We start from the raw sequence: 19,624 nt of genomic DNA on the forward strand, positions 1-19,624 counted from the left end.
ATCTTCAGACACCAATAGATAATCTCTGGCTTCTGCAAGGGGGTGGCTTCAACATATAAAGGAAAAACCTGCAAGTTTTATCAAACATAGAAGCATGGAAAATCCTATGAAAGGTAAGTTTGTCATTGCTATAAGCTAACTAGCAAGGAGGACCAAACTCAAAATTCTCTCCTAAGTTTTAACACAGCCTGCTCCTCCCTCTTACTAGATGACCAAGTTTAAACAAAACTACATAATTTTGTAATAAAAATATGCCATTAAATGAACATATGGCTTACAGACTTGGTTTTGTAAGCGTAAAACCTATTAATGTGCTTAATAGGATCTTGCTTAGCATAAACTAGAATAAAGTCCTCTTTAGAGAAGACATGAGCTGCCTTTAATCCTGACCAACCAACCTGTTGTTAAACTGTACTTTTATCTACACTGGATGCCAAATGATACTTAAAATTTCTCCTAACATTAAATACAGACCACTTGCTTAGCGTAAATTAAAGGATGAAGTGCGCTTTCAGACAGGAATATGCATTGGCTCACTCCTAAGTGCAAAACTTGATTGTTAAGTATGACTAGAGAGGGCTGCTGGAATATAACTTGAATTCTATAAAGATTGGCAAACCAAAGCCTGAGTGGATTATGAAACAGTTGAACAATACTGTGCTTTGGGGAAACAGACATGCAAATTCCACCCAGTGTTATATGTAAAAGCTTAGATATTGTTTTTATCTGAAAATGGCAGACAGCTGTCACGGGAGGGCTTCTGTGAATAGACCCTCAAGTTTTTATGATTTTTTTTACATCTGCTGTTCTTGATAAAAACACTGCAGATGCTATGCTCTTGCAACCCATTAAAGGTCTGTTTTTCCTGACTCGCAAAGTTTTATGAAGCTCCTAAGAAGCCTTCACTCCCTCTGACACATTTTAATGAAGATAACACATTTTTGTGACTAGGACATTGCCTCAAGGGGTCATGCCAAAGCACTGCATGGAGTTCAGAGCTCTCTCTCTGCAGTGTTGCATGTACTCTGGGTTAGAGATGAGGCTGAAGAAATGTCACAATCTCCAGTCAGGAGACTGAAGAATGCTATGCTGAAGGATGATTAACTTCTTTATTTTTTGGTGTCCTCCAGTGGAACTAAAATTCATTCATTCAACTTAATAGTAATAGATGAAATTTATCTGTAGTTCAAGTACTAATAAATATGGAGTCTGGCTGCATAGAAGGACATGCATCATTTTGAATTGCAGCTTGAACCAACATCCATCTCACTGCAAGGTGGTGGATGGGGTGCAGTTAGCATTCCTGCTGTCCCAGAGAGGAGATGTTTGTGCAGATGAAAACCCGGAGCACTCTGATGTTGTTCTTTTTTTTCATAAGGTACTCATTGCCTTGGTGCCAGCATGTTTAAGAATTAACATTTCAAGCAGAGTGCTAAGCAGATTTGTTTCAACAAAAACAAAAACCAAAAACAAAAACCAAAAACAAAAACCAAAAACAAAAACCAAAAACAAAAACCAAAAACAAAAACCAAAAACAAAAAACCAAAAACAAAAAACCAAAACAAAAACACACCAGAACATCTAACTACCAGAGTAAATACCACATAAGTTAAGGCACAACACACATAATGAATCCTTGCTCTAAAACAGCACAAAACTCATCCATACTGAGACATCACGCTGAACACCTGCTGCTCCTCTGAGAAGCAATAGTCTACCTGTGAGAGACATCACACATACTGCATAAGCGCTGCTAGAAAGAATGCAGTCTGGAAAAGATCTGCCACTTGAAATGTGTGGATGTGAACACAGTTTCTCTGCCTTTTCTGAACAGCAGAGAAGTGACATATCTTGCAGAACGTAGATTTATAGACAAAGCATCTATGAAAAGATAAAAAGGATGCAAAGAAATATCTTTTAAAGTAAGATTCCAAATACAGTGTTAAATGGCATGAGTTAATTTTGAGTCAAGGGGATTCTTTTTATTTGCTAGAATAGGTTGGGTATGGATCTCACAGGCGTGAAGACACAAATTACGGTAACTTTTCCTGATCTCAGCTTATTCTGGGGAATGCCAGAAGTCCTGACCTGTTTAAGACATCTGTATTGCCACTAGTCAGATGAATCCACAATTTTGTGAATTGATCTATGGGTTACCATGTTAGTCCCAGATGGTCCAACGTTGTGCACTGCGGTATTTAATGTGTGTACCTGCTTATTAACTTATTTCTAATGCTCTATATGCCACATCTTGCCAAGCAATATCTAGAAGGTAGCTTTGCCACACTGTTTCAAAGTACTTCTCCTTCAAAAAGTTCAGCTTTTCTAGGTCCCCTTAACTAGATTCTAATCCTTTCCCATCTAGCAAGCAAGGGTGCAAAGTCAGGATGAAACTGCTAAATGGAAAAGCACTGCCAAACAATCCTAACCTTTCTGATTAAACAGTTTTAGAAACAGACTCTGTAAGAAAGCCTCAGTCAGATTTTTTTCCCTTTTTATTTCTGTTTTCAATGATGATATGGTAAAATAGTATAATACATTCTTACCTTGTATTTTCTTTACCTCACACTTCAATTACAACATAAATCCAATATTAAGTGTTCTTCCAACTTCCAGAACATCAAGAGTATTCATTTTAGTGACTTTCTCATGAGGAGTATTGAGATAACAGACATTAGTTTGGATTGCAATTTTTAAAATGACTATATACAGAAGTAACAATTGTTCATACGGTTAATTCTCTGCATTTCTAATTACCTTTCTGTGCCTGTACCACTTCATCATCTGATTCCACTGGAAGAAAAATCTCCTTTATAGCAATTAAATCATTTTTCACAACCTCCAACTGCTCTCCATCAAGTGTTTCCAAATATGACTGAATCTGCAAAAGAAAGGGTGAGCATCCCTAAATGAAACAGGGCCTTTCTTAAGTTGATAATTTTGAATCTGATGCCAAAACAGGTTTAGTAGAAACTTCCATTAAATCCAAATACCTCTAACCTTCCAAAATATGTAGATATATTTTTAGCTCTCATAAAAAACTGATGAGTATCACAAAAATTACACAAGCCTTGCAAGATCATCAGGTCTCTACTTCCAAGCAGAGCAGTTACTCTGAATTATAAAACTGTGGCTTAATTGCAAGCTGTAATACATTTGAGATTGGTGTAAAGACTGTCGGCAAGAAGAGCACAGACAATTCATACTTAGTTGGAACAATCAAGGGAAGAGCTAGAAAAAAACACCCATTTTTCTTCCCTCAGAATCCCACCAAAACTTATTGACAGTGTACTGCTCTACCTGTTCTGAAGAATGTACTGAGAGATCTTTAGAGATATCCATGGGCATCTCAGATATGTGCAGCTCCCGCATACGTGATGTAATAGAACACCCAGGAGAGATGGAAACATTATTTTAATCACTGTATGCACTGCAGTAATGTATTAATCTCATGATGCTACTCTCTACTTGTGACTGGCGAGTCACGAAATGCTTCTCTTGTGTTCCACATTGCTATATTAATTTCAAATGTTCAGAGTAAATACAGGATAATGTTGGGAGATCCAACTCAAGCTGTAAAGGACTCTGGAGTTTGTCCCTTTCTGTATCATTGCTCATTTCATATGATTAACTGCAAAAATCTTAAAGCGAAAGCTAAAAATAATTTTAAAATCCCTGCTATTTGAAGGACTTAGTACATTAGCAATGCCTTTGGTCTCCCTCCATTCCTCCTGTGGCCCAGAGTGTGGCTTTCAGGCTGCTGGCATGGGTCTCAGTGTTATAGGTGGGGATGTGTAGTGTGGTGTACTTGGAATACATTCTCTGAGCCTCCTAGAATGTATGTCAGACAATTGGACTTGTTGATCCAGGCAGTTGCATTCAGTCTTGTGTGCTTATATCCTCTTCCAGATAGAGGAAAAAGCAGGACTGTCACCAAGTTACCTAGGAATTATCTAAGACACAACATGCAGCACATCAGAAACCCCATGGTTATAACTTATGCAAGTATTACCCTGTGGTATCTCACAGTAAAAGAGCACTGACAGATACCATTGGCCTGAACTTGTTTACTATATATTACATTCCTGTTTTGTAAGGTGTTTTTTGTTCTTGTTCACTTTTAAAGCCCCTTTACATAGGGGCTTTGAATTTATAATATTGCTTTCAGACATAGCTGTAGAAAACAGAAAATATGGATAGTAGGTACCTGACTTCTGTTAAAACTTCTATTATCTGTGAGAGCAACTATAAAAAGAAAAGTTGTTTTTTCTGTTTTTTATTAAAAACCACCCAGAGAGCAAGGAGTGCTGACTACAAAAATAAGAGAAAACATTTTAAGAAATAAATTCAGAAAGATGTTTCAGTATAAAATTCCACTGATGGGAATCTACAGCAGTTCTCTACGGTCAGTGATCTACTGATCTAGTAGCAGCACAAATAACTTGATGACTGAAATTAAAAAGCAACCATGTATCAGATAGGTGTTAGTAACTTCAGGATGTTTTTTGGGGAGATGTGCAGCATTCATATACTCCCAGTAATGGAATTAGTCTTGAGGTCATTCTACGTAAGCTTAGAAACAGAAACAAAAATACAACTTAGGAATTGAATAACTAACCTGGAATTCGTTTTAATTCACTATCCTCCAGCTGCAGTATGTCTGAAATTCCTGAATGTAAATATCAATGCCTGATACAAAAACAAAAGACTTGAGCCCCCTTGAAATTCTGGACAGACGTCTGCCTGCGTAGCATCACAAGATGAAAGATATCCACTATACGATCTCAAAAGAAATAATTTTCAGTTGTGAAGCTGTTTCTTTCGAGCTAATCTTTGAGTTAAATTGAGGCGTATTGAAATGAATTTCCTGAAGACACAAACCCTGAGACCACACCAGCTTTCTCTGAAGCTGACGGAAAACTTACTGTTCATTTCACATGCAACTGCACAGCAAAATGAAAGTAAAGAACAGGTGTTTTTTTTTTTTTAACCAGTTATTGTGATTTTATCCAGTCTGCATACTGTACCTGGTTTTCACTTTCATTTGACAAGATTTCTAGAGCTTCAAGATGAGACAAACCCTGGAACTCATCAAAAAGCAGTCCATAGTGTGCTGTTCTTTCAACTGTAACTTGCTGGGCCCGTCTCTGTTTCTCCTTTTCTTTAGCTTCTCTCAGCAGCTGCAAAAATATACATCATTCCTGTTGTATTTATTGGTGGCGCTGTAGCTATGACAGATTATATTACATTCTGCTTCTGCTTGTTTAGAAAGTAGTAATAAAATTTGGGACTATATCACACCTGCAGAGCTGAAATACCCAACTTTTTTTTTAATAAAAAGTCTAATAAAATATTTATGTAGCATTCTAAGTGTGTTTTTCCCCAATAATAATTGCTAGCCATCTTTATTTGTTTGCTCATCGTTAAAAAAAAAATCTGTTTTCAAAAGCAATGTCTGCTATGAATAACATCTCATAAATGTAGCTACCAATTACAACGGAAGAAAACTAAAAAATATTTCATATGCAACCTTAAAGACTCCTGCAATCCATTCCACAGACCACAGAATGTAAAGAATATTATTTCAAGACCTACTTGTCTGCATAAAAAATGTATCTACATAAATATTTCTTATGTACATAAAATACTTTTAGTAGATACTAAAATTGGTGGGTTTTTTTTGTGACAGCAAGACTGACAAGAGAGATCTAATTAGGCATGTCCTTTCCAAGGATGAGGCAGAACTATACTGCATATACCTGGAGATATTTTGGAGTGATTTTCTTATAAAGCAGACTTTCAAGGAAAGCATGGTCTCTCTTGTATGAATTTGCCACTGTAAAGCCCTTAAGTAATGCTCAATTACATCTTAAATCACCTATAAACCTGCATATAGGTAAATTCACACCACTTACTGTGGTGTTATTCAAAATTTCTATGACAAAAGACTGAGGATAGATTTTTTCAGTCCCCATCATGAAAAAGTTAATCACACATTGTACATTTTATGTACAGATCACCTATAATGAAGCACCATGTTATGAAAATCATGAAAATCAGTATGTACCACTTTCTATATCAGATTTCATGGGTGGATTTATGCATATGATTTAGGAAAGTATTCTCAAAGGCTCACTTTAAGCCTACACATCTAGCTTTATTAGGTTGCCTCTATAGTCAGCAGAATAGCTTAAACTGCTCATAGGCCAGTTTAAAGCTAAAACCAATTTAGTCTGCTCTACCTGTACTGACTAACAAATTACAAAGCATCAGGCATGGCTAGTGCTCAATCATTTAAAATGGAAAATTGTTTTGCTTCTGCAAGATTTGTCCTATACAGGCAGTATCAGGCTTATTTTAATCATTCTTCATACTTGATTTTGAGTTACTTTACAACCCTACTTGTCTCTTTCATGTGTTTAAAAACATTTGGAACACTGAAATTAAATAAAAGTCAAATCCATTCCTCCATGAAGTCAACAACAAAACCTAGTTGCGTTAGAAACAGCCAGCAATTCTTATATGGTATCAAATACGCCTGTATAAACAGCCTTGTTTAAATATGTGAATGCTACAACCCAGATAGCTTTTCCCAGATTGATCAAAGTTTTCAGTCTTCATAGGAACCACTTTCATTACTGCAGATCTAGTGTCATTATAGCATGAAGTGCTTTGGGATGCCTTCCATAAAATACACTCTTCAAACTTAAGCTTGAGCACAATGGCTACAAGTACTTAACTAGACATACACATCCAGAACCACACCACAACACAGACTTCAGCTGTGATACTGAGATTGTAGTTATGCCTTCGTTTGTTTCCCCTTTATCAATGCTAAAACAAACTTCAAAACAGAGTGCTGCTGCAACACATTTATGTCATATGTGTAACTGCATCCATGTTCTCTACAAGAATTACTTGTTTTTGGCCTGCTATGACAGTAACAGTCTGTTTCAACTTAAAATGACCGATAGTAAAAAATGAAACATCTCATTAAAAGAGAAATCCCTTACCACTCTCTACAAGGGAGTAAATGTAAAAATCAAAGTTTCTTTTCCATGTCTATTGATTTCTGCAGCTTTCTTCCCCTCAGGAGAGCTAAAATGATTTTGCACTGGTAGTGCATGTACTGCTGTTCTATTACCATGTCTCTGAACCTTTAAAGATACAAATCATAACACAACTCCTCTCCAAGGGTACCTTTAGTTTACTTGGACATAAGATGCCCCTTTTTGCAGCTCTGATTCCTAATGAACCACACATCACATTCCATTTTTACTCATTTTCAAGCAAAGTAGTACAGTGATGTTTATGCTACAGCTGTTACAAAAATGATAATTTGATTGTCTCTCTGGAGCATAATGGTTTATTACCACATATATTATCTCATCAACTATACTGAATATAATTATGCAGAAAGGATATTTTACATCACCTTTTGTAATATCTGTGAAGAAAAAGACACTAGAGCAAATACAAAGCATAATATTTATTTTCATAAGCCTAGCCAATATCTACTGCAATAAATAAAGCCTCTCCCTGAGGCATCTGAAATTCTGGAAAATGAATGTGAAACTGCAGTGACAGTGTTGTATTAAAATAAATCCAACCTGAGACAGAGAAACTGTTCTTGCCATCAGTGTTTTTGTTCTCTTAAATCCAGGATCACTTTCTGCAAGGACATTCATGGTTGTCTTCCCAATAAATTCCAAAGCATCTAAGCCTCCAGATAATACACTTTTCCCCTGTATAAAAGAATGAAGTTATTTCCTTTCCACTTTATGCTAATAGGAACTGTAAAGAGTATTACATTTGCTGACACCATCTTAGGACATTCAGCTCCCTAGATTTTCTCTGCTCTAGCTAACAATAGGATTTCTGTGCTCATACAATTATGTTACATTGTTCTGAATACATTTTCAATTAAATACCAATATTTGTAGTTAATTAAAAGCCCCACACAAGAGGAAATAAAACTTGTTGACAATGAAAATTTTAAGAATACCATTTTCACTTGATCTTAAGTAGCAGCTTATCTTTGGGAACATTTTAGGCAAGAAAAATATGGAGTCCAAGTCTACCATGGACAGAATGAGACTGCCTTATCGAACTGATTTATAAAATTTTGGTGTGTGATTACTCTGGAAACATCTATAGAAACAGTTGTTTTTTTCTGTGTATTTTTACTAGCATTACCCCACGCTCATAATTTTTCAGCTACATTGAAAATGAATTTCTATTGGCTAGTTTCAGTGGAAATAACTTTAAATAGGCTTATTAGAAAGCTGTTTTTACAGATACCTCCAAACCAACAAACAATTGTTAAATGTGACCTGCACTGAACTAAAAATAGTGGAAAATCTTTAGAGAAAAGAGGCCCATTAAAACAACTCACTGTGTTCTGTACAACATTAGTGATAGTTGACAACATTCCACGAGATCCAGATGAAGGAGAAGGAGGAATATTCTCGGAAGAGCTTTGGTCAAAAGAATCTTCTGCTTCTAACAAACAACAACAAGAATAATTTTTTTTTAAAAAGGGAGTAAGCTAGAGCATCTTTTCACCTCTGTAAGTCACAAGTTACAGTAAACGGGATCCTGTGATCAAAATCTTAAAATTTTAAAATTCTGTGAATTGAATTCATTTGGCAGTGTCAAAAGTGCCAGAGATTTCAGTGAACTTAAACCTACGTGTAAGTGATGCTTCAGCCGCAGGATGCTCTGCTGCTTCTGAAGATGCTGAACTTGCATGATGAATTCCTAGGGTAGTTCCTGCTTTTTCCTTTACTGCTGTTATCCCATGACCTGCAGCAAAAATGCACTTTAAATAATATGATGTGAAAACTTATTCCTAACAGTGCATAACATCCTTATGTACCATGAATGATCACCAAAAATAACTCACAATCAGAGTAAGTATCGAAGTTACCTCACTTGCTTATTTTCAAGGTCAATAATTCACTTGTCCTCCTACATCCAGTATATTAGCTGACTAGAAATGATAAAGCTAAAAATATAATACAAAAAACTCTAGATGAAAAGTGTCTCCTGCACAGTGCACACTCGCTGCATCTCTTTCAAAGCTAATCATTTCCAGCAGTAGGACAACAGAGTACCTTAATTATCTGTCCAGGAAAAGTATTAATGGCAGTTCAGTACTTCTTTGCCTCTCTAGTTCAAACTGAACTGTGAATACATAAATAATTTCATAGAGCCATTAATACCGATATCCTATTTTATATCCTATCTAAATATACATGTATACATATATATGTGTATGTATAGCCATACAAATATTCTTCTTGAAAACCTCATTAAAGAAAGACGTAGAAAAGCTATTTGGAATGGAATAAAAAGAAAAGCTTAGATTTATGATTCTGTGATTTTCATGTGGGTTGGACATCAGATGCTCAATGAGTTCAATAATAAATATGCTACAGAAACCATATGGGAAGTAGCACTACTGAAATATGGCATAGAAGAAAACTGGGGTATCTGCAGGAAAATACAAAGAAGAAAACAAATGTTCCCTTAGGAACAGAGTGCCAGAAACAAGTAGTTTATACTCTTATATAAAAAATGACATCAGGTACTAACATTTTACACAAACGGAGACAAGGCACATAAATGTTCTTACCTGCCTAAAGGAAAAATGGCCTTTGTCTATTTTATCTCTTGTCTTACAACTGCAAAGGACATGCTAGGTTATCTGCCACAGTAATTTATGTCACTGCTGGATAACTCCTTGCCTTCCGTAAAGTCTGCTCTGATGCAGATACTGAATAGTGAAGTACTGCTCCATCTAATCCCAATCTCTTGGGCATTTTATCTGGTTCAATGAAAACATTAGTATGAATAGATTCTCAAATAACTTCTTTACTCAGATTCCCAGAACTCACCTAAGTAACTATTAATCATGCTGATAAATTTAAGTAAAAGATACTTCATATCACATTCCTTTCTATTTCCGCTGCTCACAAGTTTTTAAATCAAACGATTTCCATTCTTTCCATTGATATAAATTGCTTACATATTTTGACTTGATAACTAAATATTACCATCTGTAATTACACAAAAAAGTTTTTATGTCAATTTATGGATTTGCATAAATTATGATTTCATAGACAAGCTTATATCCCCATAGCCTCATAACACATAGCATTTTCAAGACTATGTTTACATGTGCTAGAATGACAGGAAAGTCTTTCAGGTCAGCTACAAGTAGTTTTGCTGAACTAAGCTGCATGGCACATTACCTTTAGCTACAACAAAACAACCAGATGAAAACAACACTGCAACTAAAGCAACACAGCACTGTTAAGATACACACACACGCCACAGAACTACATGCTGTGTTGGAAACAAAAATGATTATCCGTGATTCCATAATGCACAAAAATACAAGAGCTATGAGAGAAAAGCCTACATTTTAGGGGATGACAGCACACTGTTTTATGTTTATTTCATAAAACAACTGAACTGATACCGTAAACTTGGAAATACCTCAGATGACCCTATTTACTCATCTGTAATAGCAGAAGTGGAAGAGCTTTAGTAGGCATGTGGTTTGCTTTTGTTGTTTTATTTTTTGCGTCTTTATTTTTTTATTTTGGTTTTATTTTTCTTGCCTGCATGATTTTTTTTCCCTTCACTAGTAACTTCAGCAGAATATTATTGTTCAGCTAGGAAACTGCCTTCCTTCTATTTAAAATTCTGGTAAGACTTAAGCAATCCAGTCTGTAAATCATGAATAATTCCAACTAAGCTCTGAAGTGAAACCACTTTCAGAGCTCCTTACAGAATTTATAAAAGCTTTTAATGAAATAGTAATAGATATATATGCTATTGCAATGGTGTCTTTTTTTTTTTTATCTCAACCTCTTCCATATCATAAAATATAAAGAAAACAAACGGGACTGCAAGGCTTATAGAAAGTAGTAGCTTTCCTAAAGCTAGTAGATAGTTGGGAAAAAAACCCCACAAGCTTTCAAGCGCACAAGCTGCTTTTTAAAAAAAAAAAGTTATGAGTTTCATATACAGACTGAGAAGGTATTTCCCTCACTTAAGCCTTTGGGCTTAAGGTTTGATGCTATAGCTAGGTGGACCTAATGGCTTCCTGATGCTTATATGCAGGTCATTGCAGTGGCTGCTAGCCATTAGACTGGTTTAGCTTGCACTGGTAACCCAGTGATAAAGTCTTACCAGGTATTAAAAACTGGATTGTGTAATTGCTGATTACTAAGCAGGACAATGTAAGAGAAAGAGTAAAATGATGACAGTAACTACAAAATTGTGTCTCAAGATCACAGTGAGCTTACTTCTCCCACTTCATTCTCCCAGCAACTACTGTGATGAATTGACTCCACTGTGGTTCCACAGATGAAAAAAAACAAACTTCCCATGCATTTTAAAAACAAAAGAAAACTCTTCATCTCAGTAAATATGGCACAGCCAATAACTTTCTTAGTGTGACACCTAGTGTCAGACACCATACATGGCTCAGGCAGTAACATTACGGAGGCATTATGGAACCTGCTATCACAGGCAGAAATGCCAGGGAAAGGGACCTTGATCAAAAAAACACTGAAGTCAGTTCAAAGCTAGAAGACTTCTGAAGACAAAACCACCATCAAAACAACCAGTAGCAATATGTAGTGTTAGTTAAGGAGAGAATATGCAAGTTACATGGAAACTACTGCTGGAAACTAAAGTCAACAATGCCACACATACAGCCACACACTGATTTGTTTGGAAGCTCTAAATCAGGGTTTGAAGAATAATGAGACTGAGATCCTTGAACAACAATTTCAGTTCAATCTTAAGGAGAAAGTATTTGGTAAGAACTGAATATATTTAGGGCTTCAGTATATTATTTAGCCCACCCCAAATTGTTTCTGCTATTTTTACACTGTACAATTTTGAAAACAAAAAAACAAGGAATGGGAAATACTTGTCACACTTGACCAGACAAGAAGTTGGGTTATACAAAGGCTATGACAGAAAGAAAAATCACATACTGAAGGTGTTATTAGAAAGCCTAATTCCAGAAAAACAGCTTCCCTCGTACTATGTGCTACACTAAAACAATAAGCATCATTTAAATGACAGCAAATCCATTTTCTACTGTAGAATAGGAGATTAAGTTGCTCTGTTATTGGTTGACCTGCTTGCTCAGATTTTAAACAGAATAACATCAAAGTGGAATAATAAATATTTAATAAAAAGAAGAAAGGTTATAGAAATTCCCAATAGCTTTTTTCTTCTGTTTCTTGCTAATGTTTACCATACTGATCAGATACGTAGTATATCCAGTCTCACATCACGTCTGTGATGGTGACAGGCAGCAAATACTTCACAGGACCCAGCATGAATTTTTGTAACAAACACCTAGGAAGTAAGCCATCTATATACACTATTACTTGTTGTACTGACTTCCTAGAACAAATATTAGGGCACGCATGTGGCATATCGAGTTATTTTAGGTTCAGTGAGCTATCAATCTCTCTATCTATATTACAATGTTTAATATAGCATCCAAAGCTATAATCTCATAGAAAATAAATATAAATGTTGTTAATTAAGATTTAGTATCCAATATCAGACTTAGACTACCTTGTAAGGAAAAAAAAACAAATAGAAATAATATATCTGACTATGGGGTGCATGAACATAAGTTTGATTTCTACTTCATTCAATGAATATTTTATTTAATAAATTCCTACAGGATAGTTAGATTCAAAATTACTAGATGTTAATACAAGAACTCAACCCCACCTGGACCACAGGGTCAGAAAGTGTCTCAGAGAAGTAGATTCCAGGAAATAGGAAAATAGGGGAAGTGTTGCAGTACATACATGTTTTTTTAGACTCTCTCCCAGTTGCTGTAAACTAAATAGCAGACAGACCGTTGCTGTTACATAGTGCAACCTTCCACATGAAAAATTAATCTTAAAGTTTTCTCATTTTCCTCTCTGCTTTTGGATACTCCTTCACCTAGGCAGCTTGATCTGTTCCAACTACACACTTTTTAAAATAATAATGTTGCAAATATATAGGTGGCATTCATATGGCCATTTAAAATAGATAGCATCACACAATCTTATCGAGTCAGACTGCTTATGCATCAAAATTTTGGTATATTTACACCTACTGAGAATTAGTTACGATGTTGACACAGTCAGATGGTAACTCATGTCAATTAAGAATGAATTTTTGATATATATATATATGAACCAATACTTTACACAGCCTACAAAAAAACCAAGATGATATAAAATACAACACGGCAATTCACAGATGCACAATGCTGGCAGCTTTACAGAAAAAGCACCAAACAGCTGTAAATAGGAAGTCTTGTTTACTTACCAGACAATAAGAAGGAATACAACACACATTGTTTGTCTCCCAAACCTTTTCCAACAGCATTCATCACTTTCAAGCAAGCCCGTGTCTGTTTTGCAGAAAGTATCGAAAGCTCTGCTGCCCCACAGGAAAAGTACGTACTTTGTGATACTAAACTCATTGCTCTGCAAAGTTGAAACTTTTTAGCAATAGAATACTGTAAGTGGGACTGCCTCTGCAGCTCTACAGGAACAAAGTCCATTCCGTAGAAAGTAGTATTAGAAGTCGCAACATCAGAATCTGTTACAATGTTGTTCACTGCAAAATCTAAACAGAATGTAAACATGGCTATCTCACAGGTGAAAAAATAAGTCTCCTGAAAGTGTCGTGTTCTAAGAGACCCAATGCTGCAACTATTAAAATGAACTGAGGTAATTAATCCCCATTACAATTTCAACTGGTGCAATCCAGAATTACTTTTACACACATAACTTTTCCTCTTTTGTTATTTACACTAAGCCCAATTTGTTTCAGACTGCTGTTAGTTCACATCTTTTATTCCATCTACTAATCATGTTTCAACACACCCTTCTATGAGTCTGAAAGGGAAGCACTGAACTTTATGCTTTAATACAAGTTGAGAACACACACAGTTCCACAGCTAGTTAAGATGCTTTTGTACCCATCTATACATTCCTTGTGTTCCTGCCATTCCACTCACACTAGCAGCAGCATTTTGGTGATCAAATGGTGCCACACTGCAGAATTTAGAAACTAATCTAGATGAAGATCCAGGTCTCAAATTAATTTCTACTTTCCAAAATCAGTCCCAAAAACTAGCTCCCCACATCACTCCACGGAAGTGATTGTTAGCATAAGAGAAGGATGAAATACATTGCCTTTCAGCAGAAACCTTTGTTTATATCAGTTTAAAAACATCTTAGAAACACATTCTAAGATTATTAGAGATGTTAACTGGTGGATTACCTGAAGAAAAAAACATAGTTAGAAACTGATGAATACAGGTCAAAATAGGAATGATAGGGAAGTCCCCTCTTTCACTGAGGAACAGATAAAAGTAGCTTACTGTCCAAGGAGAACAGGAAGAAGAACAGGAAGAAGAACTACTTAACCCTACATGTGGTCATAAACCAGTAAGTCGGTTGTATCCGTGATTTTCAGTAACTAGCAATTAATTTGAATTCCTAGTGTAACAGTCTGAAAGATCAACACAGTGGAATGGTGATACAGGAGGTGTAATAACAAAAGGACTAGTGCAATGGAAAGGTGCTCACCTGTCTCTGAAAATCTAGGCTCACAGAGAAAAAAACTCCACAAGGAAGAAAACTCCAAACAGAAACCCTTCCTCAGTGTCAGTCAGCCCTTAAATGGGGTCTAGGAGAGGTACAGCCAGGCTCCACCCCTTCTGCTCACACAGCTGAATTGCCTTCACCTGTGCTCCCAGGGCTGAGTCAGTCCTTTCCTCAGGTGATCAATCAGTGGTTCAGGCCATGACTCAATAGTTCCCATACACCTAGTTTCATCTTTCGAAGATGTTCTTTGGATCCTTGATGAGAACTGATCAGCTAACAACTTAGTAGCCGTTCCCTTAGTTACATGCTGGGAACTAAGTATTGCATGTTTTACTTTTTGTCTGTAGGAGTTTTTTATGTGTAACAATTAAGTTTTATCTGAAGACATCACATGCACATTTTGGGCTGACATACTGTTGGAAATCAGCGTATAGGAAGAAAGAATGTAGGCTCTGTGTTTCAATATATTGTCTGACATGATAAAGGTTAACAGTTCCACTGTGGGTCAGTGAAAGCTGGAATAATTTGAGAATTTATATTGTACAGTTAGAAGTCATGATGCATAAACCACAAACACATACGTGAATGAATCTGGGATGGAGGGCATTGGCTTCAAAACCCACAAACTGACAGTCACCGTATCATATTATGTATCCTTCCTGTGAAGCAGCCACAATGAGGTAACTCATTCTATACAAACAAGCCCATTATATTGACACGTTACACAGTTTAGGAAAGTCCTTTGTCCTATTAAAAAAGTCATGGCACACTGTCACCTTGCCAAGCCAATCAGGACAAAACTCTAGGAATACTGTTAGTTAAGGGAAGTACTCTGACTTTAGATGTTGTCTTTAAGATACAACGTGATGTGTCTAATGACATTAAAATTATGATTTAATTCATTTCCACAAACTTTACTGATGGAACACTTACCCACTGTGGCTGAAGCTGATGACAAGAGAGACTTGCCCCAGGAACCCCAAGCTCCCCATCTACTTGCTTTAGATGAATCTGTAGCCTGTAAAACAGATATATTACTCTACTGACTAAAAATCATGTGGTATCTTCTGAAGAATGATTCTTTAGAGTCAGAATATACAGACGAATAGCCCAGAATGACTACATGACAAAACCTTTGCCACTAGTTCCTCTAACAGAAGCTTAAGCTTTTGTGCAAAGTAGTCCATGAGTAAAGGTATCGTTTAGCAACATTGCAGGGCTATTGCTGTTCTCATCTCACCTATTCTTCCCCACAGGAGCAAACAGATCATCGAGCTGACTCTGACACATCTCTCAACAGTGGCACTGCTCCTTTGGCTATTTCAAAATGCACCTCTTCCTAAAAGCCATAGATATCTTTAATATGTCCTGACTATGATCTGGTAGGTCCTTTCCAACCTTGTGATTCTATAATTCTAATGTCCTAATATTTCTTCAGGCACCTAATCTTATGAAGCCATACAAATTTAATATGGTACTCTCTGTGATAGGCAGGAACTCACCTTCTTTCTCAGTTCTACAGGAAGCCAGAGCTAGAGGTTTCTCTGCCTGAGTCTCCTTACAGGTAAATGTGCATAGGGAATTTCTCACAGCTGTGTTCAATCAAAACAGAGCCATAGGAGGCACTGAGTGCTTCTTCTTCCATTAATGTGTGGGAGTGAGTAGTTATCAGTATTCCGTGTTTAAATCATCTAAAAAACTGGTGTCTGAGTCACAATTAACGTACCACCTCTGCATTTACTCAAAACCAAAAAGATGAAGTATACCGGGATACTTCAGCTCTGCACTGTGCAGTGCATACATCCCATCACCTCTTTGAGGCAGGTCTCTGTCCCTAGTGGAAGGACTAAACCAATGTATTTTAACTTTTTCCAATTTGTGGATGCCTGAAAGTCTTCCGGAGACAGGAACATCTTTAACTAAATCATGTGCACTGAACACATAGACTACATAGACTACAAAAAAAAAAGAAAAACAACTCTTTTTGTATTTTCCTTTTTAATGAACTTCTTGCCTTTGCTCACCGTAGTCCCAGAAGAGGTTTGGGGATCACAAATCAAAAACCACTGGCTTGGAACAAAGAAAATCAGTTTCACTCACTTTCACTGAGTCTTGTGAAAGACACTTTATTTTTGAGAAGTCAGTGAAAATAAGAAAGAACAAGACTTCCTGCTGCAAATGCAGCTTAAGTTCTGTCCTCTTCAAGGTTTGTTCTCTGAACTGAACAGAGCAGATATGTACAGGAAACCAGATAACAAAATCATAGAAGTACTACAGCTATATAAAATGGACTAGGTTCTTATTAAAACTCTGGCATAGTTTTATTGCACCAAGATAGCAAGATCAAATTAATATCATACCAGCAAAGACAGATTCAGCTATTCCTAGCTCCAAAAGCCGGTGATGGAGTCTAACTGATTCTATCCCTGTGAAGGTTCTTGTAAAGAACAGTATCAGTGTTTTACAAAATTTGGTTCTCACAGAGCAAGAGGGGGAGGGCTTTTATGGAAGAAAGCATTACTCACTGAACTACTTTGTTCAGGCAGTGTTTCTTCAGGTTCAGGTTCTGTATCAAGGCTTACAGTCTCAATGCACTCAGTGGGCATGTCTTCAGTCACCTCTCCATTGGAAGGCAGACTTTCAGCTATTTCTTCAGTCAAAGGATTTTCATTAATAAATACATCTCCCTTCTGTCCATTACTGGCATCCTGAGTGGCCTGTCCCTGCTCATCTTGTGAGGACGCAGGCAGGATCTCAGCTTCCACAGGGTGCAGTACTGATTCCTGAGGCAATACATCACTGCTGGGCATTTCCATTACTTCAGGTTTCTCTTCAGATGCGATGCCATCACTTAAGTCTTCAGACATTTTCAATTCTGAACACAGAAAACAAGTCAGTGTTTTCAGACTCTACAAACAGGTGAACGACCATAAAATATGTAGTGCTTCCCAAAAGCTACTGCTGAAAAACAACGTACCCTATGTGTATGTATGGAGCCCTATGATACGTGTGTCACACCCGCCCTGACTACTTTCACCATGCAAGACTGCATTCAAGTACAAAGAGCAGCACTATTAGTTTGTGTTCCAAAATACTGCTTGGTGATGGAGAAAGGATGTTTGTTTGTCTGGAGAGGTCAACTATGAGAGCTTCCATGTGGCTAATTTAAATGATTTTTATTAGATATAGAAGAAATGCCAACAGTTAGTGGAATAATCTGAGCTGAAGTGGCTCTGGAACACAATGGCCAAGCAGCTCTTACTCTCATTTTCATCACTTCTACTTATACAGGTTCCTACAGTCTGCTGATTGATGGTGAGGAGGATGACAAGAAGCTGAAAAAAGCACAGTGTGATTAAAGCTGTGGTAATGTTAATGTATTGGAGCAGGGAGATAATTTGAATACATGACAGACCATGGACCCTGCAGCCATTTCATACGCAGGAAGCATCCATTGCTCACACAGTCTGTATTTGTTGTCTCAAAGGCTTACTGCCTGGGGAATGCAATGCTTCTCACCGTTCTAAATGCTTCTCACTGTTCTAAAATGTCATGTATTAAGAATTAATTAAACAGAATTAAGCTGTGTGATTAAACTTCAACTCTGAAGCCAATGTAAGTTTGCATGAATGAGGTACAGTTACTGTTGTTTTTGTTTTCTAAGTTTAAAACTGATTTTCCTTTATTTACTCCACATCTTTCAACACAATTTTTATTTTAAAGTATTTTCCACAATGCTGTCATCTGTAGATCAAGGATCCAGGCACTAAGTCCTACACATGACTAAGGAGAGGCAGTGGCAGAGTCCAAAAGCCCTGTGAAGTAATTACCACTATTTACTTGCTGACAACAACAACATGCCTAGCAGTGTACTTGAAAAACAAACCTTGACAGGGAGCTGTTATTGCAAGGTCTTGTCTACACACAGTGTTGTATGGCACAAAATGAACTCAGGCAATCTGTCTGGAGAAGCTATATTTTTCACTGACTGCCATTCAAATTAACACAGTCCAAAGCACCTCTCTGAAGGACTGAGGTTCTAGAAGGGATTGAAGAACAGGAAAAGAAGGTGAAAAGAGGAATATGACAGGGATTTATAAGTCTGCCTGACAAATATGTATTTATATTAGTGGAACTTATTAAAATCTGTGGAATCATGCACACCTGTGGCCTTAGCATCCCGTTTGTCTAATTTGGATGTAGATCAGCTGTTTGAACAGCACCAAGAATAGCATTTGGGATCAGTGAACTGGAGTCATGAATAAATAAGCAGTAGATGCCACTTACATTACTTCAGCTTACACTGGAACTTATTTTATCTTTAGAAAACATGCATTTACACATCAGTATCTTTACACTTGCTACAATCATCTGCAGTTTCCCATTAAAATATTGCAAATACTATAAAACGCTTCAGTGTAGACAACCATGGCAGTAGTTTAACCGTACTCACCCCATGATGAGTGAGACAACTAACAAATATGTTTCTATCTGCATCGTCTAGGACGGCCCTCTACTAAAACTAGTAAAACCTTTAGATACTCGTATCATAATTCTGTATGGGATGGATGTGGACAGCAAACGCCCAACGGCAGAACGATACGTAAGGGATCACACGCACTTTTGCCGGAACAGCTCATCTCTGGGGACCGCTGTGGCCACGGGCCCTGCAGTTCTCCGCTCAGATGAGGGGAGCAGAGTAAAATGCCGAACTTCCCGAAGCGCGGAGCAGCGCCTCGGCAATCCGTCACTCGCCAGACCCCCGCACGATGCGTGGCGGCACAGCTCCGCCCTCCCGCCCGACAGCCGCCGCCGCTTCGTTCTCCGCGGGACTCGGCCCCGCTGCCACCTGCCCGGCGCAAGCGGAAGAACAGCCGCTCCCTCAAACCCGCAACTTCCCCTTTTCTTCTTTCTTTTTCTTGCTTAAACCCTCCGGGCTTGAGCTGTCGGTCAGCAGCCCGCAGCCGGTT

At 37.3% G+C, this 19,624-nt stretch overlaps 1 protein-coding gene across 5 annotated transcripts in view; it reads right to left on the reverse strand.

Moving 5' to 3' along the window:
* FAM114A1 (family with sequence similarity 114 member A1) overlaps positions 1-19,438 on the reverse strand; it is a 31,332-nt gene extending 11,894 nt beyond the window's left edge. The window contains exons 1-8 of one of the 5 annotated variants that reach the window (XM_010710287.3): positions 19,276-19,438; positions 17,180-17,529; positions 15,588-15,672; positions 8,692-8,805; positions 8,396-8,502; positions 7,611-7,745; positions 5,028-5,180; positions 2,758-2,881 (exon numbers count right to left, since the gene is read on the reverse strand). In XM_010710287.3, the coding sequence (XP_010708589.1) occupies positions 2,758-2,881; positions 5,028-5,180; positions 7,611-7,745; positions 8,396-8,502; positions 8,692-8,805; positions 15,588-15,672; positions 17,180-17,529; positions 19,276-19,294 (1,087 nt within the window). In that variant the 5' untranslated portion in view covers positions 19,295-19,438. Of the gene's footprint in view, positions 1-2,757; positions 2,882-5,027; positions 5,181-7,610; positions 7,746-8,395; positions 8,503-8,691; positions 8,806-14,636; positions 14,715-15,587; positions 15,673-17,179; positions 17,530-18,540; positions 18,676-19,275 lie in introns of those variants that run through there. The other 4 variants (XM_010710286.3, XM_010710288.3, XM_031553155.1 and 1 more) reach the window with 4 other exon arrangements.
* Positions 19,439-19,624: the final 186 nt, after the last annotated feature.

The sequence above is a fragment of the Meleagris gallopavo genome, chromosome 4, assembly GCF_000146605.3.
Source record: "Meleagris gallopavo isolate NT-WF06-2002-E0010 breed Aviagen turkey brand Nicholas breeding stock chromosome 4, Turkey_5.1, whole genome shotgun sequence".
Lineage (NCBI taxonomy): Eukaryota > Metazoa > Chordata > Aves > Galliformes > Phasianidae > Meleagris > Meleagris gallopavo.